This window comes from Melanerpes formicivorus, unplaced genomic scaffold, assembly GCF_026170545.1.
Source record: "Melanerpes formicivorus ecotype bairdi unplaced genomic scaffold, bMelFor1.0.p_v2 SCAF_17, whole genome shotgun sequence".
NCBI lineage: Eukaryota > Metazoa > Chordata > Aves > Piciformes > Picidae > Melanerpes > Melanerpes formicivorus.
Window position 1 is genome coordinate 1,941,727 of NW_027142369.1, and position 27,013 is coordinate 1,968,739.

Genomic DNA, 27,013 nt, shown 5'->3' on the forward strand with positions numbered 1-27,013 from the left:
CCCACCTAGCAGGATGGAAGAGTTGTCAGAAGTAAAGAGCTTTGAACATATCTATGCAGAACTTTTGTCTTTCCTTTACATGACCTCTGATGAAAAAAAAAAATAATAAAAGAAAATACAACCCACTCTTGTCTTAAAGAAAGTTTTACCCTGCTTCTATCTCTGAAAAAGGAAGCATACACTGTATCATATGACATTACACACTTATTTAACACCAAACGAGAAAGGAGATAATTTAGTCTTACTTGGTTCTTTTCACTTTGATATTTCACAAGTTTATTTTTCATGAGTTCTTCTGTTTCACCTGCTTTAGCATCTTGCTTCCTTAAAGCCTTTAGAGGGGGGAAAAAAATTGTGAACGTCATTGTAAAAATTACAGGAGTCTTATCTGCAAATGAAAGAATCAGATGGTGTATTTAATAAAGAAGATCTAGACAAATGCTTTCTGTCTATGCTTAATATTTCCATGTGCAGCGAACGTGCGTTGTTATGAAAGGAACAAAGAACAGGGCCAAGAACAAAGTCAAAACTAGCACTAACACCCTTCCAATGTATACAACTCCAGGCACTCAAGATTGACCCCAAACACTTTGAAAAGAAGGTCTAACAGGCTCCAGAGACAAGATGTTAATATATCAGTTGAAAAACAATATAATCTCTAATGTAAAATATCCGTGATATGAAATACAATACACTGCAGTAAGGAAAACACCAGCATAAGGTTGTGTAGGAATCCAAAAAAGGGAAAGTTATTTTTATCAGAATCTGGGCAGATGTTTAGAATCACAGTATTAGCACAGAATTGTTACTGACACGGATGTGCATTGCTTTGAGATCATCTAGTTCCAATGCCCCTGCAATGGGGAAGGACACCACCTACTAGGGCAGGTTGCTCAAGGCCCCATCCAACCTGGCTTTGAACATTTACAGGGTTGGAGCCTCCACAACTTCTCAGAGTAACCTGTTCCAGTGTTTCGCCATTCTCATGGTGAAGAATTTCATTGTATGAAAACAGAAGGCAAGATATTTATCAACCTCAGTGAAGCCAGGCATTCAACTTTGAAGTTTTGCTTTTAAATGTAGCTTTGTGAAGAAAATAAGTGGATTTATATACTTACCACAGTCTTACATCTTTAGTACAGGAAACATAAGGGTTTCAGTATAGTTTGGTCTAACTCTCTTGCTTCAACAGTTTATACTAAAATCTGAGATTGTAGAACATATTTCTTACAACTATTCCATTGAAAATATGATGCCACATCAAGAATTATGCTTTTAGTCTTACTGATTGTGAGAGACTAAAAGTTGGCTCTCCTGGTGTGACTCAATAAAGATAAAATCACTTGCTGCTTGCCCAGACAATAGCTGATATGTGTTGAGCAGAGCCACTGGAAGGAAGGTGCAAAGATCATGTAGGAATCCTGTCTACCAATCATGGATGCAAATCACCTTGCGATTGCATCATGATAACACTGGACTGCAGCTGGTCTACAACAATGGACCAAGGACCCAAGCCTTCAGGGCAAGACCTAAAGATGATTTCCTGGCCCCTGAATTCCTGAGGGACAATACTTGGACACATACCTAAGGACTAAAAACTGTATAAAAGACTTGAGTAACTACTGGTTTGAAGAAGAAAAATGTGGGGGATTGTGTCTCCCAGACTGGATGATTAAAGGAAGAAAAGCGCAGGAGAAAAACGGAGATGAAGGAAAACACAGGAGAAGGACCATGCCACTGAGAAGGAAAAGCCCAGGACAATGCTGCTCCAGACAAAAGAGGCCGTGGAGCCTGGAAGAAGCAGACTGAACCCTTTCTCTGTGTCCTAAGTTCCGCCTGCTGCAACTCATGGAACTGAAGAGGCTGCCCAGAGGACCACATCTCTTCTCCAGCCAAAGCCTCAGCGCCGTTTGTCTACAAACTCAGCATCTCCTGCAGCACCTTTCCTCCACAGACTCAAACTGTCTGGGGGGGGGTGTGGTAATATAATTTCTTTCCTCTTCTCTCGCTCCCTCTCTATTTTCTCCCTCTCCCCTTCTAATGTCCACTTTATTTATGTAATAAATAGTCTAGCTGGTGATGTTTTGGCCTTGTTTGTGCCTCTAATTTCACATCACAGGAATATTCAAAAAGAATTGAGTCTCTTTCCCTCTCCAGACCGAGACACTGATTCATAATCAGATACTCTAAGACTTTAAGATGCTTCTCTAAGCACTCAGAACAGATTCAAATTTATCATTCCAGTCAACACTACATATAGATCTGACACACTCCCATTTTACTCCAAAAGGCTCTAAGGACAGCTCCAAAAAAAGCTGCATGAACAAAGAAAGAAATATAATCAAAGACCATTATCAGTTCAATTAATGTCATTGTTGCACAAATGGTTTGCTTGGTTGTGGGGTTTTTTTAAGGACTAGAAATACCAGTTCAGAACAGTCTACTAGGGATAATAGGATGAGTATTAATTGAAATCATGCTTCTAATTTTTACTAGCAAAATTAGAAGCTCTATTATATACAGTCAACTGTATGCCAACCTCATTTTTAGCACTAAATGTATATTTTTGCACCAAAAATGTATGCTTTCATGTGTAGATTCTGCTAGAGATATCAGCATCATAAGGAAAATGTTAAAGGTAGACTGGAATTAAAAATGCTAGGAAAATTTTCAAAGATTTCCCTACTGAAGGCAAAAAGGAACTTTCTGCATAAGTGGTACATCCTAATTCCCAGAAGCTGCCACAGAAATTATTATTCTGTTTAAACTAATCAGGAGCACCAAATGATATTTAGCAATACCTTCAAATTATAAGCTCTTGCTATCACTCATAATATAAATGTATATTTGTGGATGTGGTTTATCTGGACTTCACTAAAAACTTGGACACTGCTCCTCACAGCATTCTCATGAAAAAAATGTCTGTCCCAAGCCTGGATGGGTATACACTCAGATGGATCAAACACTGGCTGGATGGCCAGGCCCACAGAGTGGCAGCGAATGGAATTAAATCCACTTTGCAGACAGTTACAAGTGGTACTCCCCAAGGCTCAGCGCTACAGCCAGTCATACTTAATATCTTTATCAATGATCTCAACAAGGAGATTGAGAGCACTCCCATTAAGTTTGAAGGTGACACCAGGTTAAGTGAGATTGTTGATCTGCTGCAGGGTAGGAAGGCTCTTCAGAGGGACCTGGACAGGCTGGATTGATGGGTTCAACAAACCCAAACATAAAAAGATCCAGATAAAGTTCTTTGATTTAATTTGCTGTCTCCAAAGAAAGCACTGAGGAAGTCAAATGTCAAAAATGGGACCTAGGGATGCTGCAGACAATGGTTCCCACACATGCTCCTCCTAAATGGCTCTAAAGCAGCTGCCCTGGAGAGCTCTGCCTGGCAATGCTGTAGCACGAAAGGATGGAAACAGACCTACAGACATTAGGATTCTCCCATCAAGAGCTTCCTCTTGAAAGTATTAACATCCAGAATGGCCAGGAGGAGGCAGACAAGGAGGTTGATGAGGCCTTGAAGGGGGCAGGCATGGAGGAGTCCAGCTCAACACATCTCATCCACATCCAGTATATTAAAATCCAAAAATTCAGATAGAAGTTCTCTGCTAGGCAGATTTTTTTTTTCTTATATAAGGGGAAAACTATGCAGAGGCCTCTGTAACAACAGTTCTCAATCTTTCCAATTTATGAAAATCTTCCAATGGCAAATCATGACTTTTACTGCAATTCAAGCCTATTAACTTTTCTTAGGGTTTGGGGTTTGTTTGCTTTTGGGTTTTAAATAAAACCAGATTATTTGAAAGTAATGCACTGACCACAAACTGAAATTTGCTCTTTCAATGTGAGACTGATCACTGAATTATATTCATACTAGAAGAAATACACAAGCAGACCAGCTTCATGCTAGAGTTTAAAATAAAGAAAAATGTACCACATCCTAGTCAGGAGAAGACTGAGAAAAGATCTTACTAATGTTTACAAAAATATGAGGGGTGGGTGTCAAGAAGGGGCCAGTCTCTTTTCAGTGGTTCCCTGTGACAGCACAAGGGGCAATGGATACAAACACAGGAAGTTCCACCTCAGCATGAGGAAAAATTTCTTTACTCTGAGGGTTACAGAGCACTGGAACAGGCTGCCCAGAGAGGTTGTGGAGTCTCCTCTACAGACTTTCAAAACCCATCTGGATACCTGACCTAGGTGATCCTGCTTTGGCAAAGAGTTTGGACTGGACAATCTCCAGAGGTCCCTTCCAACCCCTACCATTCTATGATTCTAATCTGAACAAAAATTCTTTCTAACTAGCTACATTAGCAGTTAGCACAGGTCTGAGTATGCTACCTAAACATAACAGCCAGGCATTCAAACACAGACTGTCTGGATATTTCAGTGGCAGATATGTATGAGACGTGCTTATGTTTCAGGACAGAGTATGATTCAAACCACCATCAAAACAGAAACCATTAGCCACAGGTGGCATAGCACGGAGCCAAGGAGCAAGCATCAACTGTGCATTAAAACATCCAAATGGCTCAGAGCACAGATCAAGTCTGTATTTGTCTAAAAAGATCAGAGATAAAGACGTGCAAAATGAGATTTTTCAATAATGCTTTTGGCCATCAGTCTACCCCACTCTGTTGAAAGTCCCCCAGCCTCCTGCACTTCACAGTATGTGCAATGGGAAGAAAACAGAATCTAAGTATAAACCTTTATTTAGAATAAACCTTTATTTAGAATAGAATAAACCAGGTTGGAAGAGACCTTCAAGATCATCATGTCCAACCCATCAACCAATCCAACCCACCTAAACAACTAACCCATGGCACCAAGCACCCCATCAAGTCTCCTCCCGAACACCTCCAATGACGGTGACTCCACCACCTCCTTGGGAAGCCCATTCCAATGGGCAATCACTCTTTCTGTATAGAACTTCTTCCTAACATCCAACCTGAACCTCCCCTGGTGCAGCCTGAGACTGTGTCCTCTTGTTCTGGTACTGACTGCCTGGGAGAAGAGACCATCATCCGCCTGTCTACAACCTCCCTTCAGGTAGTTGTAGAGAATGATAAGGTCACCCCTGAGTCTCCTCTTCTCCAGGCTGAGCAATCCCAACTCCCTCAGTCTTTCCTCACAGGGCTTGTGTTCCAAACCCCTCACCAACTTTGTTGCCCTTCTCTGGACTCGTTCCAGCAAGTTAACATCCTTCCTAAACTGAGGGGCCCAGAACTGGACACAGTACTCGAGGTGTGGCCTAACCAGTGCAGTGTACAGGGGCAGAATGACCTCCCTGCTCCTGCTGGCCACACTGTTCCTGATGCAGGCCAGGATGCCATTGGCCCTCTAAGTATCCAGTTGCACAAAGAAAACATAATTTCCTAGTTATCCAAGTTATTAGCTTAACACATGACTACAATCTTTGCCTTACCAAAAAGTAACCAAGTTCAAAATGATCTAAGCAAATGATTCTGCTCACCTGAAGCATGCAAAGCACAAACACTCAGACTCATTTCACCAAAATCTAGGCAGCCAAGCACAGGAATTAATAAAGCAATCCAGGGCATCCAACACATATTAGAACTGTTTAAAGCCCATTTTTAAGAACTTTACTTGATTTTGTTTTAGAAAAATGGATGCATAAATGCAAAGGTACAAGGTGATGGTGTCTTAATGTTGAAAATAAAGCACTGAAAAAAAAAAAAAATATCATAGAATCAGTCAGGGTTGGAAGGGACCAGAAAGATCATCCAGTTCCAACACCCCTGTCATGGGCAGGGACACCCCACACTAGATCAGGCTGGCCAGAGCCTCATCCAGCCTGGTCTTAAACACCTCCAGGGATGGGGCCTCAACCACCTCCCTGGACAACCCATTCCAGGGTTTCACCACTCTCACGTTGAAGAACTTCTTCCTCACATTTAGCCTGAATCTCCCCACCTCCAGCCTCATTCCATTCCCCCTAGTCCTATCACTACCGGAGATCCTAAGAAGTCCTTCCCCAGCCTCCTTGTAGGCCCCCTTCAGATACTGGAAGGCCACAATAAGGTCACCTCAGAGCCTTCTCTTCTGCAGACTGAACAGCCCCAACTCCTTCAGTCTGTCCTCACAGGAGAGGTGCTCCAGCCCTCTGGTGATCCTCGTCAAACTAGATTTAGTTTAGACATGTAGTTTGTCAAAGCAACCTATATATATATCAGTAGCACTAGAAACAAATATGCTGACCTTCCTCTTCAAAAGCCACTTATCAGGAATACAAAAGAAAGTGAAGCAGATGTATGAGTTGCACAAATTTGTTTGATAATTGCCATTTTCTAATTTGTAGTAATTGCTCTTTAAACACACCAATACAGATTAGAAGATGCATTAAAAAGTAGAGAAAATAAGTTTTATCCACACACACAGAGCACATGCAGACCAGAGATTCAAAATAGTAATGTAAATTTAGATGTTAAAGATGCAAACTTTTATATGTCAGGCCTTCTTAATGCAGTGTACATTATCTTGGTTAATAATGTATAGTAATAGTGCAATCCAAATAAGAAGTCTGCACATCATGCACATGACTGATAGAAAGACAAGACAGACAAGAGAATGATTCAAACAAATGTATTACTAGGTTCAGTTAGACCCTGAAACAAAAATTATTAATAATTGAGATTTAGAAAGAATGTGCTCTTAAGACAGTAAAATACTGACAAGTAGTGGTCAGTTGTGGGCACTGCACTCTCCTAAAAAGTAAATACTAACAAAAAAAAAATTATGTTGTAGGCTTTGCTGAAACTGCTTGCTTAAAATACAGGAGATAAGAAAAAAGAAATCATAAAAAATGGTGTAAAAATATTGATTTTTTTTTTTAAACAACTTTGCTCTGAGATCTTTAAAGACAGGCAATTTTACTTATAGCACAGAAAGATAAGAAGTACCCTAGCAAAATAGAATTATATTGAGGCAAGTAATGAACGAGTCTACTACTACTACTCCTCACACTGAAAAATCAACCAAAAGGTTGAAATTGACCTTTTTTAACTATTCAGGTTCATAAATTTTAAATATTTCATAACCATATATTACATTATTTGTCACAAGATCACAGGATGTCAGGGGTTGGAAGAGACCTCTGGAGATTAAGTCCAACCCCCCTGCCAGAGCAGAGCCATAGAATCTAGCATATGTCACACAGGAACACATCCAGACAGGTCTTGAAAGTCTCCAGAGAAGGAGACTCCACAAGCAATCTGGGGAGCCTGTTCCATTGCTCCATGACCCTTACAGTGAAGTTCTTCCTCATGTTGAGGTGGAACTTCCTGTACTGTAGTTGCCCCTTGTCCTATCACAGGGCACAAGTGAGAAGAGGCTGTCCCTTCCTTCTTGACACTCAGCTCTCATATTTATATGCATTTATTAGATTCCCTCTCAGTCTTCTCCTCTCCAGACTAAAAAGCCCCAGGTGTCTCAGCCTTTCCACATAAGGCACATGCTTCAGTCCCTTAATCATCCTTGTAGCCCTCTGTTGGACTCTCTCAAGTAGAGCCCTGTCCCACTTGAAGTGGGAAGCCCAGAACTAGATGCAATATTCTAGGTGGGGCTTCACTAGGGCAGAGAGAGGGGGAGAAGAACCTTCCTCAATTTGCTAGACACACTCTTCTTAATGCACCCCAGGATACCACTGGCCTTCTTGGCCACAAGGGCACAAGGTTAACTTGTTATCCATGAGGACTCCCAGGTCCTTCTCCACAGGGCTGCTCTCTAGCAGATCACCTCCTAACCTGTACTGGTGCAGTTTATTATTCCTTCCCAAGTGCAAGACTCTGCACTTATCCTTGTTGAACCTCATTAGGTTCCTCTGCCCAGCTCCCCAGTCTGTCCAAGTCTAACTGAATGGCTGCACAGCCTTCAGGTGTATCAGCCAAGCCTCCCAGTCTCATATGGTCAGCAAACTGGCTGAGAAGACACTTTGTCACCTCATCAATATCATTGATAAAGATGCCGAACAGGACTGGACCCAGCACCGATCCCCTGGGGGACTCCACTAGTTACAAGTCTCCAGCTGGACTTGGCACCATTGATCACTACTCTTTGGACTCTAGGCTGTAACCAGTACCTAATCCATCTCACTGTCTGCTCTTCTACCCCACACCTCTTGAGTTTACTCACAAAGATGTTATGTGAGACAGTGTCAAAAACCTTGCTAAGGTCAAGGAAGACCACATCCACTGGTCTCCTTCCATCTACCCATTCAGTTATGATAGAAGGCTATCAGATTAGTCAAGCACGGTTTCCTCTTGGTAAATCCATGCTGACTACTCTTGATAACCTTCTCTTCCAAGTGCCTGGAGATAACCTCCAGAATCAGCCACTCCATTTTCTATTCTACTGTGTTTGTCATACTGAATCTATCCATCTGTAACACCATACACAAAAAAATTGGAAAACAAATCTTGAAAAATTAAGCTCAAAAACTCCAATCTGCTGTACCCAATTCTCAAACTGTTTTGTGTTGGCATTTTTTCCTGTTTGTTTTTAATGTGAGATTAGATCCATTCTAAACTTTTTGCCTCGTTAGATATCCTCATATTCCTGTTTCTTCTATAATTCATATTCCATAAGGTAATTTTCTTCAGAGTTTTTCCACACAGCAGCCTCTAAAGAGAACAGTACACAGAGAGTCAGTGTGTACAGGATGCAGATAATTTGTGCTCTCAAAAACAAATGTTTTCTCAAAACAGAGTACAAGGTGGTCCAATTTGCTAATGTGAGAGCCAAAGCAGCTCAGGAATTGGTCAAGAATTGCTGAACTATTCCTGAGAACTACAAACACCACCCAGAAATCACACCATTTCATACCTAGAGAAGGACAAACTGACATGAAAATTCAGTGGGAAAGGAAAATGGGACAGTTGGAATGAAGCTTGGAATAAGGGTCTGAGATCTAAGGCCCTCAGCCATATTGGAGTTTAAACACTACTGGTACGTAGGAAGCTGAAATTCCATCACAAAGATATTCTCAAAGCTATTAAGATAGCTGTGAGAGAAGTACTAGGATGAGATTGTACTGTTTGTTGCTACTGGCATTTTAATGAAAATCAGTGTTTCAAGGGTGATAATGTCTCCATATTCTTCTGTGATCTGTCAAAGAAAAATTGCCTAATGTCTATTAAAAGAAGCTTCCTTCTGTAGTCTTCATCTGGCACCACCAGGTTCTATTTCACATGTTAAAGGTTAGAAGCTCCTGACAAATCCTTAATTAATTGCAAGAGTGGTAATCTATGTCTTATTAGAATTTTGAAACACAGTGACAAGTCATGACTGAGATAAGCTACCCAGAAGGATGATTTGGAGATATGAGCCCTTGCTTGAGAGTTAAGATAATCATAAGAAATGTGATTCTCCTCAAAGTAGAAGCAGCTATGAATGTATAGCATGTGGAATAAGCCTGTTCCAGTCAGCACTGGCTCTGAATTTCAGCTTGGGAACATTCCTAACAGTAAAAGTTTACTAAGCAGACCAATAGGGGTTGAGCTTTCCTGTTAGCCAAGAACAAGGACAATATTTCAAAGTTTTGAGCAGTAGTGACACCAAAAAAAAAAAAAAAAAAAAAAAAAAAAAAAAAAAAAAAAAAAGAAAGAAAAAGTGGCTAATCAAGAAAAATAATCTACAAAAATATAGATGGAACAGAATTGAAGTTGCAGGAGAAAGGATTGAAACGTCAACAGCTGGGGGGCTTAGGAGAATGGAACGTTGGGGATGTACTTAGTATTTCATATTCATTTTGTGCTAACTTCAAAAGATGAATTACTAGGAAAAAAGGTGTCCAGCTTGAGGGCTCATGATCCCCTTGCCAATCACATGAAAGTCTTCAAAATGCGTTTGACTTCATTCAACTGAATTCAGGTTTTCCTTCTAAGGAAACCATGGCTGTGTCAATGTATCTTTACAGCTGTAAGTCACTATCCTTTCAAAAGAATGAAAAACTGTTCTTCTCATCCACAGATAACACCATCCAATGGCACCAAATTATTTGATTAAACATTCCTTTACCATACTGAAGGCACAACCGAAGAATCGAGCAATGGACACAGGTATATAAAAGAGTAATCAAAACTTCAATAAAACACTCTAGCTCTTTTCACCTACCACAACATCAATAGGGGGAAAAATGAAACAGTAACTCTTTCTGAAATACCACCAGAAGCATTACAAGCTTTTTGATCAACACTACTTTTTGTCTATATCAAAAGAGCATCTTATCTTCTCAACTATGAACTCTCTGAAGAGTCTTTAGCCTTAATTAATCTAAATTAAGGATCCTCAATATCACTGCAAAGCATAAAACAACTGCTTTAACATTAAAAGTGAAAAAACAAAGAACAGCACACTTGTACTCAACTGTAGTATTCTATTGTATAGTTAGATGACATTAGAGGTAACATTACAAACCTTATCTTAAAGGAAGTGAAATAGGAAGCTACATTATGTTAAGACATAGGTTTTCTAAATAACAGGTAAAATCAGAAACAAAAGGAGCATTTTTCATACATTTCCTAAAACAACCATAAAAAAAAGCTACTAGCTGTCTCCAATTTTAATTTACATCTGTATTTCTCTCCTTAACAATATTTGATACTTTGTCAGGCACTGTTGAATGAAACTGTTAGCAAAGCAATGAAAAGATGTGTGGGCACTTCACTACATTTGATTGCTTGTTGAAATAAATTCATAACAAACTGCTCACTGCAAGCAAAGTTTACATTTCAGGAAAGAAGTGTTTTAATTAAGACAAGCTAGCTAATGACTTGCTTTTGTTTGTTTGAAGTCTGAGGGAGGGCAAAGGGAGTGGGTTCTTTTAAAGAACATTTGTGCCCATTAGCAGAAAGGTCTAAACACAGACAAGACAGTATCACAAGAACTGCAGTTGTCAACTGGTCACCAAAACAAGATATTCTGGAGTGATAGTTAAAAGAATGTGCCAAAGGTATAAGCACTTTTACCAGTTTGACAAGTACAGGCTCACAAATGCAGCACATGCCTAACTTAATCTAGAATAAAGAAGTTTTTCTTTGCTTACCTCTTGTAACTGAAGAGACATATGTCCCAGCTGGTCCTGGCGCCTTTCTACAAGCTGTCTTTCGGCACGCATCTCTTGTTCTATTTCCTTTAATCTTCTCTCTACCCGTTCTGATACCTTCAAAAAGAAGGAACACCTTGCAGGAAATCAGTGCGTCTTTTACCACATATTGAGATAACCATGACGCAAAAAGGTAAATAGAGTATGGGGCAGAAAGAATCACAGAATTGTTTCAGTTGGAAAAGACCTCTAAGACCATCAGAGATCCAGCTGTCAAAGTAACACCACCATGGCCATTAAACCACATTGCAAAGTGCTATGTCTACACATTTTTTGAATATGTCTAAGGATGGGGACTCCACCGCCTCCCTCAGCAACCTATTCCAATGTCTGACCACTCCTCCCATAAAGAAGTTTTTGTAATATCTGATCTAAACCTCCCCTGGTGCAACTTGAGGCCATTTCATCTCATTCTATCACTTGTTACTAGGCAGAAGAGGTCAACACCTACCCCTTATTGCAACTTCTCAGGTCTCCTCCCCTCAGCCTATTCTTCTCCAGATTGAGCAACCACAGTTCCCTCAGCTGCTCCTCAAAAGTCTTGTTCTCTGGACCCTTCAGCAGCTTTGCTGCCCTTCTCGGCAAACACTCCAGCAACTCAATGTCCTTCTTGTAGCAAGGGGCACAACTTTTATTTTATTAAATAAGATTTAGAATGGTATAGAAAATAACTGGATCTACAGCAATGAGTATTCCAGAAGTACTCAAGTGGGTACCTGACCTGCTAATGTGCTAGCAATATCCTGCTTTAGAGAAAAACATAGATATACCTAAAGTGGTCATTCTACTCAAATGCTAAATATCTCCTTATCAAGCTTGGTGTAGCCTAAGCTGAAGCTGCAATACAAAAATCTTAGCTTCTCTGCCACAGGCCAAATTAATCTCTCCAGAGTCTTTTCAGTATCAGTATCACTCAGGTTGGAAGAGACCTCGAGGATCATCGAGTCCAACCTGTCACCACAGACCTCATGACTAGGGAGGGAGGACCCTGCTGCCCAGTGTGAATACTCCTGCTCACTGCAGGCTAGAACTCACAACCTTCCCATTGAAAGGTTTATGTGCTACCACCTGAGCCACACCTATAGCAAATATATAGTCATTTCCTTCAATTTTTCCAGTCTGTAAACCAGACCAAGGCATGCCTCGTTCATACTCTGAAATCTGGAAAACTTCACGAGAGCTAAGTAGATGAGAATGACTGTAATAGCACTAAATAATTACAGTACTTTAAGACTTTCTCAATATTTTGTGAATCCATGTACAAACTAATCCAAATAACGCTAGTTATCTTTCAAAGCAATTTGGATTATAGACACAATAATTCAGCATTAAACTACAATGCCAAAGCTGCTTTTATTTTTGCATTTCAAGCTGCTAGCAGACAGCACCCTCTCGTGGGCAGCAAACTATCTGTACTGTTAAAAGTGGAGGGGAACAAGTGGAGTGGAACAAGTTCTCATCTGTACTTTCACCCTTAAGTACACTTCTACCAGCACTAGGCATATGCACAGACAGAAACTTTAATATGAGCAACAGCAGTATAGCAACAAAAACATAAATAAGGACATATAAGGCTTCACAAGTATATCAGGTTTAAAGAATGAAACGATCTTTTTCTTTATAACAGAATGCATCAGTTTGCACAGCCAGATCAATAGTCAGCTTACAATCTGGAATTTTCTATTTCTCTAAAACCATCAGGAGACCCTCAAAAAGCATACTGTGTCAAACCACACTCCTTCATGTGATTTATGAAAGCTCTGCAGTTACAATCCAGAATAGCTAATTACTAGAAAGTTATGTATAAAAATTCAGGACTGCATCACAACATTTGTATTTGTTTTGGCAACTGCTACTTAATGCTATTTCTAACAACTCCAGATAACAGAAACAATGATACTATGTAGCAGGAACAAAGAATGACACTGTCATTTGTTAGTGATTTTAAGAACACTTCAGACAGCTAAGTTTCTTAGCTGATATGTACCAGATTATTTCAAAACATTTTACATGCATGCCTTCCTCCCTCATACTGTAAGCTGAAACTTCACATTCCCATTGCTGGTCACTAACACCCAGCCTAAGTTGTTGACGCACATCAGCATCAAAAAAGGTATTAAATAAGAATCAACTTCCTTGGCACACTGTCAGTAGTTTCCCATCTTCTCCTTCATATCCCTGAGAAATAGTGATGCATTTACAAAGGATTCATCATCACTCTTGATGTCTTTGTTGATGCATGTAATCAGTCATTTCATAAATAACAAATTTTCAACCTCACAAACTATTCCAAATCATATGAAATAACAAAAGGCACAGTAAACAAAGAACAAGCCTTAGACTGTGAGCAAATAGATTGAAATCACTTTTTCCCCCATCAAATTTTTGTTGATTTTTTGGGGGGGGGACAAGGGGGTACAGTAGAGCTTGGCATACAGAATGACTATTACCTAGTTGGTTTAGGATAAAAGAATATCTATCTTCAGAAGGAAACACAGGCAAAGTGTTTACTATGAAACATTACATTATTATTAATCCTGAAAAAGAGGATTAAATAAAGGCAGCCTCATAAACACTACTCTTATGCTGCTTCATAAAGATAATTAGTTAGGAGATTATGACATTTCATTTGTGCTTCTCATTCCTTAGCCTCCCCAAAACTCAGCTGAATTTGGCCAACAGACTCAAACTTTCAACAGTACAAAGATGTCAAATATATTCATATTTGTGAGGAGATTTAAGAAAGTAAGATCCTAGACACAGGTGATCTCATAAATATCTCATTTAGGGAAACAGGGAGAACTCAGCCTTTACTCCTTTGTTTTGGCTGTACATGAATTTAGTCTGAAATTAAGTATTAGAATATTTAGCAATCTAAAACAACTAATAGGTTGGAATTATAAGAAAATAAAGCAAGCTGTGAAGTCAGAATGATGAAAAAGTTTCATGGGACTTTGGAGGGGCATTGTGGTAAGGAAGTATAATACAGGGAAAACATGAAAGTTTTTGTACAAGGATTTAGGTAACAAGGATAAAACAGAAGTTTTTGTAGAGTGACACAAGCCCAAAAACATTCAAGTGATAAGGAATGAGACTGGGAAAAGAAGACAGAGAGCACGCAGTTCAGCTTTATTATGTTGCACCTTACAGCACCACAAAAGAACCAAGCACCATCACCTCTGGCTTCCTCTGCATTCTCTCCAAAAGTTTCTATGTTACATTCATGGCCTAAGAGTGCTTAGGAATAAGTCCTCCTGGAATGCAGTAAAATTACCTTCTACCATTCTGAAAAAAATTATCATCATCATACCATGACAAATCAGGTTGCTCATCACCACATTTAGCAAATCCTTTGTCATTTATGCTACAGAATAGCCAAATTCTCCACACAGGTCCCTCCACAGCTGAATCAGCCTTCCAATGTATTTCTGTGTTGGAAGCTGTCAACAGCCTCCCTGGTCAAGATGGCGGCAAAAAACCAGCCTCCTGTTCCTTGAACTCCTCTCCTGTCCTTCAGCTTTCCACTGTTACTTCTGACATACAAGCCCTGATGACTGAAATCTATTTCTAGAAATTTTTGTTGCCTTTCCTGCTGTGAGCTATTTTATCACCTATGCAGACTCAGAAGAAAAAAAAAAAAAAAACTATTAAAATCACAAAAATCTTCAAACATCTTCAACAGGTTTTTTTTTTTTTGTCTCATGACAAGTGACCACAGGATCACCAATGTTGGAAGAGACCTCAAAGATCATCAAGTCCAACCTGTCACCACAGACCTCATGACTAGACCATGGCACCAAGTGCCACGTCCAATCCCCTCTTGAACACCTCCAGGGATAGTGACTCCACCACCTCCCTGGGCAACACATTCCAATGACTAATGACCCTCTCCGTGAAGAGCTTTCTCCTCACCTCCAGCCTAAACTTCCCCTGGAGCAGCTTGAGACTGTGTCCCCTTGTTCTGGTGCTGGTTGCTAGAGAGAAGAGACCAACCCCTTCCTGGCTACAACCACCTTTCAGGTAGTTGTAGAGAGCAATGAGGTCACCCCTGAGCCTCCTCTTCTCCAGGCTAAACAATCCCTGCTCCCTCAGCCTCTCCTTACAGGGCTTGTGCTCAAGGCCTCTCACCAGCCTTGCTGCCCTTCCCTGGACACGTTCATGTGTCTCGATGTCATTCCTAAATGTGGGATAAACACTTTTACGAGTCATCTGTGCCATGCCAAAAATCCCTGAGTCACATCTTCTGGACAGTTCCTTATCTGACAATAATCCTGGTTCTCTGAGGAATCATCCCCACATTAACTGCATGTGAGACCCATTTCACATCTAGAGTCAACAACTCACACAAGTATAATCATTAAGCCAACTGGTGCCAGCGGTGGTCTGTGACAACAATATTGTTATCAGTGACAAACACACCACTAAAGCACTTGACAGAGCATTTAGTACCAATCCATGATGAATAACCTATGGGAAAATAAGGACACATACTTGCTCTGAAGAGTCAGCATTGCTGCTGATACCCTATTGATACCTACATTAAGCATAATTCAGGTCTTAAGCATCCAGAAGTGCCTACAGGACTTTCAACTTCTGTTCCTAAAGCAATACACTTACTTCCCTCTCAACAGCAGATCTCTTTCAAATTTAAGTGACACAGGATGAACTTAGTCTTCTTTCAGCATAGGAAAGGCAAAAGAAAACATCATATCTGTTCTGCCTCCTTTTGTTTCACTTGTCACAAAGAGGTCAGAGAAGAGTGCAGCCCAAAGAGACTCCTCCCATTATGCTGCACAGATGATAAAGGATTGAAAAGGACAGAGCAGGACAAAGAAGAAACAGTATTATTATATTTTGAAACAGAAAAATTCACTAGATAGATATATTTTTACTTGTTGAAAATTATTTTACAAGTGTCTATTTATGAAACATAAAACTTATGTTGCTGATTTAATTAAAACAATTTACAGTAGCCTAAATAAGATCATGTTCAGATATGCATACTGATATGCAGTACTGATGTAAACAGTCACATTAAACTGGAAACTCACATCATGCTTAAATTACTAACATAAATCATCTTTTTGTGTTAGCCACACTCACCATTTCTTGTCTTTGGGATTCAGTGAGTTTTTCAGACAGTTCTTCTAGAGTCTTTCTTAATTCAGCATCAGTCCTTCATGGAAAAATATAGGTAAAACAATCTTCTACAGTTCAAAAAGAAAATTATCACAGTTGATACTTAAAGCAGCAACAATCTCCTGAATTTTTATGCTAATTCTGCTTGCCCTATAGCCTCTAAAATCCTACCATTATTAGAGACCAGCCTCAAATGGAAAACTCATGATAAAAAGCATTTCCATTTTCAAGTGAAGATAGTATCGCATCCAGTTTGAAAGGCTAGGTACCAGGTCAACAAGTACAAAATTATGAACATGTCTACACAGTCCTTTTGAACAGTACTAGTTCCTACTAAGAATTAGCAGACTAATTATTGCTATTGCTGTTAGACAAAGCACCGTATGTTGAGCCAAGTACGTATTTTAAAAGAACATTATGGTCTGTATAAAAGCTTGCCCTCAAGAGGCTCCAATACCCCAAAAACACAAAGAGCAAAGATGTTATAATAAGAACTCCCAAGCCCTTGTTATTTTATCTACACATTAAAAACCAGGAAGAAAAGCCATATGTACTGCACAAATGTGAATTGCTCAGTGTTATTTACATTTATACACAAGAGGACATGGAGCAAGCAGTTCATAACACTGTTTTCATAGCTACATGTTGTGCAATCCCCTACTCTCCCCAGAATTATATTTTTTTTAATATATAAAAAAGGCAAAGGAGTTTAAAAATTAAAGCATAACAATTATTTTCCATACTAGTCTTCACACAGAGTTATCATCTGTTTATACCGATTTCTTCTTGAAAGCTCCCGACTGATGTCATCTCCTAGGCGAACTTGTTCACTACTGAGATCTCGAAGAGACTGATGTAAAGAATGCAGCTGTAAGTTAAAGTACACAGATTGAGAAAATCCATATACATATACAAACACAGGTTTTTAAAACTAAGTAGACAAAAATAACTTACAAAGGCTGAGAGAGCTGGGATTATTCAGCCTGGAGAAAAGAAGGCTCTAGGGAGACCTAATAGTGGCCTTCCAGAACGTGAAGTGTGCCTGCAAGAAAGCTGGGGAGGGACTACTTACAAAGGCATGTAGCACTGCCCACAAGGGGCAATGGTTTTAAACCAGAGAGGGGTAGATCTAGTTAGGACATTAGGAAAAAAATATTCACAGAAAGGGTTGTCAGGAACTGGAACAGGCTGCCCAGGAAAGTGGTGGATGCCACATGCATGGAGACATTCAAGGTCAGGCTCGATGGGGCTCTGAACAACCTTATCTATTTGGGGATGTCCCTGATTACTGCACAGGCGTTGGACTAGATGACCTCTGGAGGTCCCTTCCAACCCAGTGCACTGTATGATTCAGACACAGGCACTACTGCCTCCCCTAGAGCAACTAAGCTGACATTTCAACTTGACTCAAGGGACTTTGAGAGAATCATAGAATCATCCAGGCTGGAAAGGACCTCCAAGATCATCAAGCCCAGCCATTTTGCCCACTCCACCAAGTCTGTCACTACACCATGTCCCCAAGCACCAGATCTACTTGGCTTTTAAACACGTTCAGGGATGGAGATTCAGCCACCTCTGTGGGCAGTCTGCTCCAGTGCCTGAAAGGACAATGAAACAGGGCTAAATAGAAGGAGTGTGGAAGTCTGTAGCACTCAGACTTCCCAAAAAGTCAACTGAGAGAATGTATTGTGGTTGAATTTAAAATTAATTATTTGGAAGTTGAGATTGATTATTTAATAAAATCAACATGAACACTTTACAATCAGAAGCTCTAATATTAGTCAGAATACATTTCTCCTGAACAAGTTAGTCTGCACAGAGGGATTCACTCAAGCAGATCTAGCCACTCTGAAAGAGCAAAAAACAGGTACTGAATTTTCCCCTCAATCTGTAGGACAGGGAGCCTATAATCTTATCCTTTTTTTTCTCCTAAAGACTCTGCAAATAGATGTAAGTTGAGACATATAAAAATCAGCAGTGCCATACACATCCTTTCCTCCTAACATCATCTGCCTGTCAAATTACCCCATTCAGAGGTCATAGAATTAATATGGAGAACTAGCAGCCTCAAAATCAATCCAGGCTACACTCAAGTAAACTGGAAAAGCACTAAGATGCTGTAGCATGACCTAAAGCAGAGAAATTCCCTTTATAGCCACAATGGCTATGCAGCTGAATGACAATCACATATTCAGAATTCATTTTTCTTCCTCATATATGACCTAAAAAGTACAGAGATTATTTTCATACATTCTTTTTGACACCCCTACCATCATGCCTCTTTATTCAGGGCATGAAACTTCACGACAGACAGGTAAAACAGGTGACTGCCTAGTGAAGAACAGCACATAACACTGAACGCACACTTCATAGCCCAAATTTTCTTAGACGCATCATCAAAATAACCTCATCTGACGTAAGAGTGAAGAGTCTAGTGATCACAAACTGCTTCTTTGGAGAAGCAACTCCCATTAGCACTCTGTACCTGGTCCAAATTATCTCCCTCACTGACAAACCGAACACTTGCAGATCTAGACCTTCGATGTTTATTGCCCTGTGAGTCTCCATAATCCCTGAGAGGAGAAGTAGGCAGGAAGTGGCGGTTCCCTGTATGAGATTAGAGATAAAAAGAAAAATAAGTAGGAAGAAAAAAAACTTTGTATGGGAAAAATCTTCATTTTGCCTCACAAAAAAACCCACTGTGTTTCATCTTGCCAATATCCCTACAGGTCACACCACAGACAAAACAATTACTGAAGTAGTTCTCAGGGTTATTCAGTGTAAACATTTCTGGAATACGCATATATAGTAAGTAAGAAAGAGGTTTACTTTGTTCCTCCAAGCAACAGGCAGGTTTTTCCTCAAATTTTATTTGCCCAAGTGCCAGCTTCTATCCCACCTGGATCTATTATAGCTTCAAATTACAGTACTTCACAGCTTTTATGCTAGAAAAACAAAATTTTAGAGCATTCTACTAAAAATACATTAAATGACACTTCTGGGAGGAATTCATAGACTTTTTTCCTAAAAACATAATAAATTTTCAGAGATGTACAATAAAAAAAGTTTCTTTTTTGTAGGTCATATATTGGCTCAGTTTTCCCTTTTCAGAGGCTTACATAATTTCATCCCCACATCCATAGTCTTATGCATTTAAAATGTTAAAATTAATTTTTGCTGTGAAGCAAGATTCAGAAGCTTCAATATCTTTTGGAATTAGCTTTAGCTTTTATGTACCTACAACTCATGCAATGGACAAGGAGTTTTCTCTACTGAAAGAATCAGTGTTTCATTTCGATCCCTCAGGATAAACGCATAAAAGACTTGTGGTAAATTCTTGTAGCTTTCTGTTACATAAATAACTGCAAAACTTAATGTAGGTCTCTCTAATTTCTAAAGTTAATTTTTTTTAAGTAATCATTGATGACTTTTCATGCCACTATCTTTACATATTTTCATTCCTAATTTCCCCTTTCCACAAAACTATTATCACAGAATCACCAAGGTTGGAAGAGATCTCAAAGATCATCAAGCCCAACCCGTCACCACAGACCTCATGATTTAAACCATGGCACCAAGCTATAGGACATAATTTAATCATAATCAAGCACCTTAAATATTTTACCTGATACTTCTCCATCCAGATCGCTAGGATATAAGCTTGAGAGAGAAGCACTTCTCATTCCCGAGTTTCGAGTTAATCGCTGGCTCCTTAACTGACCTATAGATTGTTCCAGTGTTTCTTTTAACTGCAGTGGGAGACATGAGCACAGGTTGATTAAGAAAACCCCATGCATATAAAACATTATTTTTTCAGAAAGTCATTAAGAGAATCAAAACTATTTTTAAGCCAAGTATAGCAAATAATTAATAACAGCTTTTGTGCCACATCTCTTATGTCGTATTCCCATAACTGTAGCAAAACATGTTTCCAATATTGGCAGCTTCAAATATCAAGTTTCTCAAAACAGCAGTGCAGGAAAACTCAAAAGTATGTCTACTACAAGCTGGGGATAAAAAGGGCTATTTGCCAGCAATGCTCAAAAACAGCACTGAAAAATCCAGAGAATAACTTTTAAAGAAAAAAAATTAATTGGAATTTTTCTAGCAGCTCTACCTGGAATCAGTTTGACACACAGCTACCAATTTCAGTAAGCAGCTCTGCATCGAGCTCTACTTGTAGCAGTTAGACTGCCAGAAAAAGGTAGCCATTCCCCACATAAGAGTTCAGAACTAACTATATTCATTTTTCAAACCCACGTACCATTTTTCTAAGATTGCATTCACTAACTTTGGTTCTTACCCACTTGCTTTTGTCACACCTCTTTTCACTACCCATAAAACATCAATTTCTAAAGGTTCACTTTACTCTCCCTAAGAGAAGCTCGTACACAATGGTTAAATTGCTGCTTTATCGGTGCAGAATTACACACACTGTGTTGCATCTCTCTCTGGGCGGCACTGTTTTCAGAAAGCATAAAACACTACTTTCAATCTTTTCTGAATCTTACAATGTTTGTTCAGTTGTTTGTTTGGGTTTTTTAAGTATTATGCTTTCATTATATGATATTATTTCAAGAACTTTGTTATCACCAAGAAACTGTCAAACAAAAATCTGCAGGTTTTCATGCTTTCTTTAAAAGAGCGCGTTCGCTCAGGGGAAAAATTTACAACAATTCATGTATGTAACAAAAGAGCACTCAGTATTCTAAAAGCAAAACCTTAATATATAAAATCATGAAAATGCCCGAGGATCAAAGAAGGAACAGCAGTAACTCAATTTTCAAATCTAACTTGACTCTGTCAAAGACTTATCTTGCATCTTCAATAGGGCAATTAAAATCTCTGACTGAAGTTACAGGTGCTCAGCTTACATGTTTTAATTTACAGCACTCATTTTCATCCTTTCTACATCAATCCAAACAGCTAGGTTTTAAAATTATTTTAATTTTTCTAAAAAGGAGCTGTGACAGTGTCCAGAATTAACAATCTTATGCTTCAGTCTCTTTTATCAGAAAGGAATAATGGCCAAAAAAGTTGATCAAAAATTTTGATTTACAGTTTACATTATCCACATCGTTATGTTTGCGTTCTCCTAAAAAACACCTTAAAAAGGTGAAGGAAAGCTACTGAGAGTAGAACACAGATATTAAAACCAATTTTGATTAGAATTACCTAAATAGTCAACAATTTCAATTCCATTCCTTGGCAGCTCATCTACAAGCTATTTAAACCCCATCAAACCAGGACCTTTACATTTTGGTCCTTTCCTATTTCTTACTTCTTTTGAAAAATTAATTTAAAGGGATAAACATCAGTGCCATTAAGAAACAAACAAACAAAAGAAAACCACACTGAAACAAAATCTCTGCTGTTTCCAAACTTTCAAAAGTTTGACATTTGTAAGAATTTCAGCCTTGTAATTTGGAGTATATAGTTCAACAGACTCAGAGTTGTTTATAGAATAGCAGAAAAAACCCTATGCCAGTATGATCACAATTTCAGTCCCTGCTGTATGATCACAACTTCAGTCCCTGCTGTAGTTATTCATCATTTATTCATGCAAAAGGTGCATTAGGTTATACTGTTTCTTTCAGCTAAGCACCTTGCACTTTGCACAGCATCATAACGCAACGTTTTTGGTCTTAAAAAACAGAAAAGTAACGAAGCTACAAAACTTGCCAGATGTTCATTATCACAGCATCACAGTATCGCCAAGGTTGGAAGAAACCTTGAGGATCATCGAGTCCAACCTGTCACCGCAGACCCATGACTAGACCATGGCACCAAGTGCCACATCCAATCTCCTCTTGAATACCTCGAGGGACGGTGACTCCACCACCTCTCCGGGCAGCCCATTCCAATGACTAATGACTCTCTCGGTGAAGAACTTTCTCCTCACCTCGAGCCCAAACTTCCCCTTAACATACTACTGTAGTTTGATTTAGATTGCACAAATATGGAAAGTTTCTATCTACTTAACTCTTGACACACTCTATTACTAGCGAGTTTTCAGCTACAAATGCTATTAGCAGAAAAAGATTTAAACAGATGAACTGAAAGTTGCTCACAGTTGCTATTTCTTCAGTTTGTTCCTTGTTGTGTTCTCTGTATTGTCCCAGTAAGTGGTCAACATGTCTTAGATTTCTGTTGGTATCCTTAAAAGAAAGTTTGAGGAAGAAGTTAAAACAAAAATCTCCTCTAATCAAACATTACTGTTGTCTTTATAGTTCTTGGTTTATAAGAGTAAACTGATAACACAAATTGGTTTTTAAAGGGTCTAAGCAATCAAAATCCTATTTAAGTAAACAGAATCTGAAGATGTGCAGCACAGCTATAGGGAAGATTTAAAAAACCAAAACAAAACACCAAAACCAAACCAAAACAAAGCACAGAAACATGCTTTCATTTACACTACAACAGTAAGGCCTCAGCTTCAAATAAAAAGCTTGGTTTCAGCAGTTCCAGAGAAAAACTTTTTTAATCTGAAGACCTTAACATTACCTGTCTGTAAAATGGAATTAAGTTAAATGCGAAATACATTTTTATATTAGGTATGGTCTCTGCTGAAGAGCTGGATCAGATGGTAGATCTGATGAAAAGCAGTCTGCTAAAAGCAATTAGCTTAAAAATCAGGATTTCAGAAAAGCAGCTAGTTAGTTAGAAATAGAACTTCCTTTTAAAAACACACATTACCTTCTTATTAACTTGTCTCTTTTCTTGCTTGGCAACTACTGCCCAGCTAAGAAGTATTGAAATTTAAATTCAGCATTCTATAGAGATTTTTCTCTTTTCACATAATAAATAGAACAAAAACTAATATTGACACCAAACACAAGTGATAACACATAAGCCCACCCACAAGAATGGGAATGACTTCTCATGCAATAAAAGGTGTCAAGACAGTTAAAAAGCTCCTACCACTTGCAAAACAGATTCAGACAATTCCTTCCCTGCTCTACTAAAAAAAGTAGGAATTAGATGAACATTTTCTCCTGGATCTCTTACACGTTTACAAATACTGCTTCTCACTGTGCTGTTCCACATCTCAAAAATATGTGATTTGTAGCAAGCTCTCTCATGAGGGAATTGACTGACTACATATTATTTACTATATGTGCAATTGGGAAATTTTACACAAGACAACAAAGACGGGGCGGGAACATTCTGCTACAAAACTTAATGCCTCTTCTGAGAGCCTGAAAAAGTTTATCTGGCCTTCTAAAGTTTGCTAATTTTATAAATACTTCATTTTACAAATAGTTCATAGAAACACCATTGCTTCTAACAACATTCTGGAACAGTCTGAAATAATGGCTACATAAAAGCTAACACACCACATAATTTGTAGCTCAGAGGTAATATCATCAACTTTCCAAAATCTTGGTTTGCACAGAAAGCTGCATTTCCCACCAGCAGAGTATTTTCCACAACTTCAAAGATTAACATTTTTACCCTAGTTACAGAAATGCAGACCACAAACACTTTAAAACCATATTGTGTAAACAACCTGTAAAGTGCTTGCTAAGGTTTGGATCTTCTCTGTAACTTCTTCAGCACCATAGTTCCGAGTTCTGTTGCGGGATGCTCTCAAAGGTGGTCGCCTTTCTATTCGACCCCTAAGGTAGTTGTCTGAATCACTGGATGTATCTGCCATTAGTATCTTGGAACCTAGGCAGGGAGACCAGAAAAAGCAATGAATGTTAAGTCCTCATAGCAACTGAATAGTCTCAGACTTGCACACTATCCTCAAATCAACTTCACAGACTCAGACTACAGAATGGGAATTGAATTCTTTAAAACTTTTCAAACTCTTTTAAGAGTGGGCTTCCAAATAAGGTCCTGCATGTACCTCTAGTCAGCAAAGTATGCAAACTTGTGATGTCAGGAATGAGACATTGGTACAAAGTAACAACAAACAGCAGTTGACTTATCTGTTGAAAATATGGCTCAAAAAAGTGTCTCAACTACTGAAAAGTTAGGACACTGCAGAAAACAAAAGGAAAATGAAGATTTACAGCAGAAAATACTGATGGTTTTAATTTCAGCTGTCCAAAGCACTACAGAAAGGCTAGTAACCAAGGTAAACATACTATCCTACTGTGTCAAGCATTTTCTTTTTTGTCTGAAGAAAAAAGCAACATTCTTCTTTGTTATCATGAGCAATGTATGAGGAACTGTAAGTACTTTTAAGTTGAAGAAGTTTTGTTACTTATACAGCAACATCCGGATTTTGAAAGGAAGTGCAGAAGTTCCACTTTAGATTGTAAAAAATATAAAGTAGAAGTTTGCACAGAACATTCTGTATGCACAGTTATTTATTGAAACAAAAATAGCCTATTATCACCTTTTACAAAAACCTTGACTGATTTCAGCACATGATCATACAACCTCTTTAGAGTGAGAAAACTGTCTTTCATTGGTTTTCAGTCTACCCAGACTGCAACCTTTCTTGCACTGAGTAAAAACACCCATACTCAATTATTTTCCTTCCTTGTAGAAAACAGGGCATTTCAATTTCACTGAGAACACTCTTGTTAAGACACGCACAGGGTAAAGCAAACATGAAGCACAGCAGTTTCAACACCAAGTTCTCCAGTTCAAGTACCCAAAAAAGGGACTCAGCATACACAACCTGATAACTTCAGTGTTCTATTTGTTTAGCTGCACGCAGACTAACCTATCACTAGGTAACTAACTTAGTGATAAAGGCATGTTCGAAGCCACGCAGTTAAGGCTGAGCATGACCCTTTCTTCAGTGTTTCTAAGTCACAAATGTTCAAAAAGCCAGCAAAGTGATGCAGCATGGTGCTATTTTAATGTCACGCTTGCAGGCACCAGTAGAATAGTTTATTGTCAACATGCATTTTTCAGCATCACAATACAGAAAACGGTTTCTTCACGCTGTTGATATAAGACCTGCTAACGCCTTCGGCAAATCTTCTTCCCATATCGACCTTCACAAACTCTGAGAGCCTCCTGGCTCTTTTGTCCCGGGGACTGCAAGGCAAGAACGGCGCTAGGCACGCCGACGGCCGGGCCCCCGCCAGGCCCATGGGCTGCCCCGGCTCCCAGTGGCTCGTCAGTAACCCCGCCGCCGCCATCGCACCTCTCGGCCGCCTCATCGCCGGCACCGCTCACTTCAGCGCCCGTCTGACCCGGGCGCTCTGCGCCCAGCCAACCCCGAGCAGCAGCCGGAGCCCCCTTCCGCACGGCACTGGTCGCAGCCCTCGGGTCTTGCCTTTCCCCCACCATAAACCCTCACCGCCCAGCATCTGAGGGAGAACGCCCCACCTCTCCGAAGCGAAGTCGACCCCTTCCCCGGGCACGCCCAGCAGCCCCGCACACCTCCTCACCTCGCCGCTATGGCAACTTGAACTAGCCGCCCTGTCGCCGGCTGCCAGAGCCGCCTTCCGGACGCCAGGCCCCCCCGCAAGGCTCTGTGGGACCGACAGTCCACAAGCAGCGGCCCGCCGTGGGACGGGAAAGGAGTCGGACTCCAACTCCCAGGCGCCCGCCGCAGCGGTAGCGGAAGAGTAAGCCCCACCCTGCGGGGAAGCCGTTGGTGTTTTGGAGGCCGCGGGCGGTGGGCGTGGGTTGCGCGGGGAGGAGTAGTGTTTATGAAAGTTGTTAGAAGGTAAACCTTTACAAAATACACAGTGGTGTTTACAAACATTACTGCTCACGTGAAGAGCAGAAACAAAAGCTGTTGCCCTGGCAAAGTGGGTGTGTATATTCCACTTACGATCCTCTGGGTACAGGAGTGTGTGCTATTTCACAGAGTCGTTTTTTTACGAGTGGAACATCTCCATTGCTTTCTCTTAACTTGCTTCTTTAAGCCAGGCAAAGCATTTCCCTGTTCACAAGTGTTGTATCTGTTACCCTTATGTGCAATAAAAACAACCAGGTATCACAGATTTCTGCACTGACTGGCCTTGAAAAGCAATAAAGAGTGCTGTGACCAATCACAAGAAGCATTGCCTGGGCCTCTGAAACTTAGTCAGAACTTGGAATAGTCCTAAAATCACTGGGGTATTTGTCAGGAAATCACCTGCAGGTGTGCACTAAAGCCCAAGGTAAACACAACAGGTCACCTTTTTTTAATACAGGCATCTCTGTACTGCCACCAGGATCCACTCCAGCAAGTGACCATTGACCTTTGAGCACAGTTAATAAAGAAGGGATGGCAATCCATACTGTCTGTCACAGAACCATTTCATTTACTCGTCCACAGGTTTCTAACGCAGCAGGCATGCTTCCATGCCATATAATTACAATGTACTTCAGGAGTGGGCCAGGGTCCCCACATCAGCAGCATCCACCAACAGCCCAGGCAGTAGGCAGTCACGACGTCTGGACAGGAACATTAAAAAATGCCTTGCTGGTCCTTTTGACCCAGCACACTGTATTCAACAGTGACATCAGGAAATGCTATTTATAGAGAGTGTGTAAACCTGGGTACTTTCTACAACTTACGGCTTAAAGCTTCATCATTTACTGGGCTCAGAATATTAGTTCTTTTATGAATAGCTGTATGTACAACACAAGAAGCAGAAGCACTGTGGGATAAATTATTTGTTACCAAAGATCTGGAGCCCCAGAGCTGTCGTAGTGGTTGTGTGGTGCAGGGGTGGGTAGCTTGGCCAGGGAAGAGTCCTGACAGAGTGAAATAACTGGGTGTGATTGCAGACTTCTAGACAGCAAATTCATAAATTCTAGAAACTACAGTGTAAATAACATCTT

General features: G+C 39.9%; 1 protein-coding gene across 3 annotated transcripts in view; it reads right to left on the reverse strand.

The window, feature by feature from the left end:
* CEP128 (centrosomal protein 128) overlaps window positions 1–25,698 on the reverse strand; it is a 115,258-nt gene extending 89,560 nt beyond the window's left edge. For all 3 annotated transcript variants that reach the window (XM_068148715.1, XM_068148718.1, XM_068148716.1), the window contains exons 1-9: window positions 25,627–25,698; window positions 23,781–23,941; window positions 22,342–22,428; window positions 19,896–20,019; window positions 18,756–18,877; window positions 17,047–17,138; window positions 16,235–16,307; window positions 11,072–11,188; window positions 246–332 (exon numbers count right to left, since the gene is read on the reverse strand). In XM_068148715.1, the coding sequence (XP_068004816.1) occupies window positions 246–332; window positions 11,072–11,188; window positions 16,235–16,307; window positions 17,047–17,138; window positions 18,756–18,877; window positions 19,896–20,019; window positions 22,342–22,428; window positions 23,781–23,927 (849 nt within the window). In that variant the 5' untranslated portion in view covers window positions 23,928–23,941; window positions 25,627–25,698. The remainder of the gene's footprint in view (window positions 1–245; window positions 333–11,071; window positions 11,189–16,234; window positions 16,308–17,046; window positions 17,139–18,755; window positions 18,878–19,895; window positions 20,020–22,341; window positions 22,429–23,780; window positions 23,942–25,626) is intronic.
* Window positions 25,699–27,013: the final 1,315 nt, after the last annotated feature.